The sequence below is a fragment of the Magallana gigas genome, chromosome 5 (genome assembly GCF_963853765.1).
Source record: "Magallana gigas chromosome 5, xbMagGiga1.1, whole genome shotgun sequence".
Taxonomy (NCBI): domain Eukaryota; kingdom Metazoa; phylum Mollusca; class Bivalvia; order Ostreida; family Ostreidae; genus Magallana; species Magallana gigas.
The window spans coordinates 1,814,413-1,821,216 of NC_088857.1; the positions used below are offsets into that span (position 1 = coordinate 1,814,413).

A 6,804-nucleotide genomic window follows, 5' to 3' on the forward strand; every position below is an offset into this window, starting at 1 on the left:
TAGGATTGAATGGTATAGGCTAATACTTGTTAGAAGATCAGCTTCGTTTTTTTATGTAGTGAATATTTCCATAGAAAAAATATTGTTCCGTCTCTCTCTACACATAATATATGTCAAAAAGTTGATTACGGTTATCGTTGTTGGACTTATTGTGATCGGCTTCGGTCGATCACAGTTGTGTCCATTTAGGGCATCCGGCAAATTTTACTATTTGCGCACGCATTGCGCTTTGCACTATTTTATTTACTAGGCAATGACAAACTCATTTGAATCTAAAATTAGAATAAATCACGTAAATTACTAACAATTTTACTCTTATGTGTTTTCCTTGAAAGTAATTCAATTATACAGTTACATGCATAATGATTCAAATCACGTTTTTCTTCACGTATGCGTAAAAATATTAATCGGAAGTACAATTCGTCTACTAAAAGTAACTCTTATCCATTGCAATTTTGGAAATGAATAAACTAGTGCTTTATATCTTACACATCATGTTTTATGCATGTACCTTAATGCGTTCGCATTACATTAATAGAGCTGACCAATGATATAACATGCCGATCATTCCTTTAAAGGGAATACTTGTTTTGTTTGACTACAATGTTGCAAGCACAACGTTCAACGCAAGTTTTTTTTTTTAAACTTTATGTATTCTTACAGACAGCAATCGCAAAATACTTTAAATTTTTAGCATTTTAATGAGTGTTTTGTGTGATGTCATACTTACCTGTTCTTGTACTGTGTGGTGGGCGCAATCACAATATAGAACTTAAAATTAAGTCTAGTGAATGATTCCAAACTGTATTTTTGGAGCTAGAATCGTTATGACGGCATAATCGTTTTCCCTTACCAAAATCAACCGCGTTCAAGGAAATATGTAGGGCATAAACCAAGTTATTGACATTATGTATTAAATAATGTTAAAAGCTATTCTAATACCGATATTCAATTTGACAACATGTTTATGAGAGTTATAAAATTTCATTTTTCTTATTATTAATAATGAGTCAAACGGCAAAATGTGAGTGTCTTCACACGTTAATAGCAAAATAAAGACTATGTAAACAAAGCTCTTGACATATTTTTGTTTAACACGGACAAGAACGGTTTTAATATGCGGTAGAAAGGGCAAATGTCACCGCAAAGATATATAAAAGATAGATAAAATCTCATTATAAACAAGAGACATATAGGCCCGATCGTTTATCTAAGCAACAAAAGGTATGATAAACTTAGCTTTATGGAGTCATATACCACATATCTAGACAATTAAGTACGATACATGTAAAATTTCGTATATATAAAAATTGACTTTCCTTTGGGTAATATTCTTATGTTTATAATCAAGCCTCTTTTCTAACATGATAATTTTATAGCCAAATCTTATATTTAGCATTGCAGTTCTTAAAAAGATATTTCTGTCTCAAAAAGTTCTTCAAAAGATGCTGAACAATTAGTCATATAATATAATCTATTATCATAACCTACATTAAGCGTAAAAGCCCCTGTGAGGCTCACGAATTGTCAAGGGGTTAAAGTGTTCACAATTTTTAAGAAAAATCAATATGCCAACTCTATTAAAAGTAGATTTATATTAATTACGACATCACAATCACAAAATATACAACTCCAACTGTGATGACAGAAGACAGGCTGCTAATGAAACAAATAAAGTCCAAACGGGATGAGAGTTTCTTCCATGTTAAGGGTAATACAGAAGACTTCTTATGTTTGTCATTTTCTTCTACATTTTCTGAGTCGGTGGTCGATAAATATGCTTCGACAGTTCGAGATCTTTTTTTACAGGTCGCACAAGTAAGGATATTATACATTTTTCTAAACGATGGGGGGATTTCTTTATTTTCTTCTTTGTGGTGCAGGCGCAGGATAAATATCGTCAAAACACAAATGATTGCAGAGATAATTAAATACACAGTCAGCACGTACCCAATCACCGGCATAGGTTCGGAATCTCCAGGAAGACCTTCTGATACAAGAGTGAGAAAAACTGCCAAAGCCAGTAGGCAATTAATGGCATATCCCACGCGCTCACCACTATCTGATGGCAAAATGAAAACCAATGTGTTCAGAAATAGCATCGTGAATACTGGGATCAATCGATAGATTACGAAATACAAAGGCCGCCTCTTCAGGTTCAGACTGAACACTACGACGGAGTAGTACGCCAGATATTCAGATCTTGTCTCTGTAGATACCAACTCCCAAGCTCCGTTTTCACTGAAATACGTTAAATCCACAGTTGGTTTTAATGGATAAATGAAGAGACCCTGGATAGTGTAGTCCCAGGCCACGATTTTTAACTCGCAGGTTTGTTTGTCAAAAGGAAAATACGTTGTGTCAAAATCACATGTTGTTTGATACCGATCAGCAATGTGCCAAAACGCCACACCATCAGAAGAATATTCTATTTTAGATTGCTTGAAACCTAGTAAACCAACATTAATTGACATGGTGTTTATAAGGGCCATCGATGGTTTCCACACCAGAGATTCGTCAATGTGTAATTCTTTCGTGTTTTCGTAAAGGGATTGATTCCATGTGATGACTTCATCCCGCCAAAGGATGGTAAAAAGTCCGACAGTGACCAACTTGCTTGAAGCGTCATCTAAGTCGGCAATTGTCAACAGACTGAAATCTAAAACGACAATCATGACATGGTTCTGGTCCTGAAGGGGCCGTCCATCCTTGTTATATCCTGTCAGAGCGGTGTTGTAAAGATTGTTGTATTCTGTGAATGTTCCACCGGAACACTGTCCTTGTAACACGATAAAAGAAGTTAAAAAAAAATTGACATCGAACACTTCCATTATTTCAATTTTCTTTTACTCTAATGCGATTTGTTTTTTTTTCTAATTCCTCTTTGTTCCCACGTGTTTTAGACTTGTCCAATCTTAAAACCTTAGATAGCTCCTTCTTTACCAATGCAGGGCAGTTTTCAAACTGTTTAAAACTTCCTAGACAAAAAAGCTGATAGGTATTCATTGGTTAAATATATCTTCCCTGTTTACACACCAGAGTGTGAAAAAATAGGGGTATTTTAGCTGTATTCAAGTTCAATGTTAATATGTGGAAGTAAGCGGTCTTTAATGCGTGAATGCAAAAAAAATAAACCCGATCAGTTCGACTACTAGCAAATAATGATTAAAAGGACTGAAAAAGATATGAAGTGCATGTTAACTAGACGAGACACGAAGTTGGATTGGGGCTAATTCAACTATCAAACAAGCGTAACTTCAAAAGTTATTAACAGAATGAATAATACATTATTAGTTTTAAGTCAAATTTCTTAAATAATAATTATTTGTTTTCATGTTTAGAAGTTATGAAATACGTTATGCAATGCAATTTGTTGTCATAGACATCATCAAAGAGTACTGCAATTGTAGCCGGTTTTGTTATTTTTTGAAAGACCTTGGAACATAATTTGCTTGACTTAAAGATTAGCAACATATTTGCCACCTTAAAATATATGCACTTCACAAAGTTACACTAAAATAGTTGTGCATTCGTCAATGGATTTTATTTATTGTTATGTGCACATTGATAATAACAACTTTTGTTGAAGCTGTGTAGTATCAGGTTGTTATGCAACTTCATTTACTAAAAACCCAGCAGAGTATTCTATTTTTTATATGTAGTTTGTCGAAATGGGTGTTTGTTTGTTAACTTGTAGCGTGTTAACTCTGCATTAGTCTAAAACAGATGAATGATGTATTTGTGGCTTTCACTCGTTTTTTTATTCGATGTACGACTGCAAAAAGGTATACTTGTGTTATTATAAACAAAAGTGGTTTTTTTTTACCTCTCATTTAAAACTGCACAAATTTAGTATTTTATACAGACAGTACAGCTGAAAACATAGGTGTAAAAAACGGCAGATTTACCTATTGTATCGTTAGGAAATAAGTAATAACGTTGATTGTAATGGTTGAAAATAGCTGATACATATAAATCTCTTTCACATACTTAATTAACGTAATTACAAACCGGAATAATCTTGTATTGTTTATTTGTACCACGGGGACTTTGATTGACAATAATTGACACGTGCTGAAAACTACAAGATCTTCGTCTGACTACGGTCATACGAGGTTAAAGGGACTCTAAACAGAACACATCCTCACTTACTCAATAATTTATAAATAGTTTATCAATGTCGGTTCATTTTCAAATGAACAGACATAAATATGTCAAATAACCCCTCAAGGGACCTAATTGACGTTGAGTCTCGTCCAATATATGAGGAATCCTGCTTTAATTGCCTGTTTATTTCTCTTGAACTGCATTATGGTGGACCTACGGGAATACAGCACACCTATCATTTGTTTTACCTTACGGCTTACAGCGCGCCACAACTTTATATTTGCAACCCATCGCCAACAGTCCCTTACTCAGTTCGTACTGCACACGACGGATGCAGTTCCAGACGAAATCCCTTAATACCGAACAAATCTAAGCAGTTACAATTGGTAGAGAATCCGGGTATGGCCAGCTGTGGTCTCCTGACTCAAGATTCTGGGTGAGTCGGATGTGCCCGAGGATGGCCACCATAATCCAGACTGCCGATTGACAATTGTACATACCTATATATAAGAATCTGAACAATGAGTATAAATTGAAAGGTAATGACATTTGTAAGCTGAGTGAAAGGTTCACAGATATAAAATACTTAAATAAACTCAATTAGGCTTTGATATCCAAGACATGAAAAACTGATAATTGCACAATGTTTTCTTAAAGATTATCAGTCCTTGAGACATGATACTCTGTCTCTTTGAAATCACACATAGAGTCCGAAAAGTATCAATTACTAATTCAATAAGTAACTGTGTAAGATGTAAACTCTGAGAAAATATAAAACAGATGTTGAATTTTAAAAGTAAAGCCAAAAATAAAGCTATAATTGAACAGTGAATTTCGCACGGTTATAGCTGTATACATTAGTAAGGAGATTGAGGATGATTTATTTACGTGGTTGCACAGTTCCCCGTAGTCCTAGCGGAAAGACACCATATATGTTTTAAGTTTATATATATATATATATATATATATATATATATATATATATATATATATATATATATATATATATATATATATATATATATAGTAAATTTGTTTTGCTTGTTATTTTTTAATGACATGCATTCAGACAATTTAGTATATTCATAATAAACAGAAACGTAGCTAAAGATCTAGCGATCTGTAGTCTGCATGGCTCATTCGAGAATCGAGATTCAAGATACGAGATATGAAATACGAGACTCAAGATTCGAAATTCGAGATTTAATATCTAAATTATCCAATGAAATCGAGGATCTGAAAGTCTGTATCCTAGCGACATCAAACTGTTTTAAATTAAGAACATCCATACCTGCTCTAACCCACATATCTTATTTAGTAGTTTTATAGGGGTTGAATTAACTTTGATGATTTAACCCCGCACGGTATAAACAATTAGATTAGTAAAAACGCCGTGCTTTGCGAATCTTAATGGAATCTTAATGATTTTGTTCGCCTTGAATCTATTTTCCTCCGATACATTTTAAACCAAAGTATATTCATGATATTTATGAAAGAAAGGTTAAGAACTTGTATGACAAAAGACTTCGTGAACTGAATTATAAGTTATAATATTTCGAATTTTTATTCATTTCAAAACAAATGGAAATCAAGGTCTAATGCAAAATGTGAATTCTGTCCGTGTGGAAAGGAAGACATTAACCACCTTTTTTAATGTCTATCTGTCCAAAAGTAGGGTAAAAATTGAATAGTAATTTGAATTTCGATGTATGCTGGAAACACATCATTATAAGCTTCTATTTAGAAAACAATACAATTATATGATATGTATCATTTGTGATTTATAAATATAAATGACATGTAGAATGAAAGAAAATTTTGTAACACATTTTTGAATTTTTAGAAACTGTTCATACGAATAGCATGCATTTGCTTATCGAATCAACTGAGAGACAAAAACAAAATATGCAGGTGAAGGAGGTATATTGTTACATAAGTAAGGAAAGTTGACTATAGAAAAATTGAAGTCACCGGGTTAAACATAAAGTTTTGTTGTTAGGTTACCATCAAAGTCTGTGTCCAGTAAATTATCAAAATATGAAACAGATGACGCAGACGCTGTGTTATTTCAAGTTCACTGGGATATATCAAGTTGACGTAAGTATGGAAATAACAATTGTTTATTGATAATACGTCGTCGATATACCTGAATATTGAGTTGAAGGCCACAGCGAGTGACTAATTTTTTCACGTACAAGTTTCTGAATAAATTCTGCTTCATAAGAATACAAAAATAGATCTGCTAACAATGGGGTACATTTGGTACCCATGGAAAATCCAACAGCTTGTTGGAAGAATTGATTTCCAAAAACTACATAGGTGTTGTCTATCAGAAACTCAAACTGTGTAACTTCATAACGATGCCCTACAGATAAATTATGAGTAGATTTACTTTAAATTAATAAGTACCTTACTTATAATCATGTTAGATTAGTTACACAATGCTCTAGTTCCAATAAAAAAGGTAAAAAAATAGAACAGCGAACTTTCTTGCAGATCTTACTGTACCACACATAAGCACTAAATAAGAGATTTTTTTGTAGATACACTGTAAGAGCATGTACGAATGATCTTTATTTAGAACATTTTGATATCTCTAGGTTACATGTTTCAGATCTTTGATTTGATTGCTTAATTTAGATATTGAATCTCTTATTTCGAATCTTGAATCTCGTATTTCGAATCTTGTATTTTGAT

At 33.1% G+C, this 6,804-nt stretch overlaps 1 protein-coding gene across 1 annotated transcript; it reads right to left on the minus strand.

Moving 5' to 3' along the window:
• Positions 1–1,576: 1,576 nt before the first annotated feature.
• Positions 1,577–3,078, minus strand: LOC117687129 (acetylcholine receptor subunit alpha-like). The gene has a single exon (XM_034463324.2). It carries the CDS (start codon positions 2,829–2,831, stop codon positions 1,602–1,604), a length of 1,230 nt encoding a protein of 409 aa, XP_034319215.2. The 5' UTR covers positions 2,832–3,078; the 3' UTR covers positions 1,577–1,601.
• Positions 3,079–6,804: the final 3,726 nt, after the last annotated feature.

Excerpts from the sequence above, each read along its gene's own strand:
- LOC117687129 (XM_034463324.2), bottom strand. The coding sequence starts at position 2,831 with ATGGAAGTGTTCGATGTCAATTTTTTTTTAACTTCTTTTATCGTGTTA.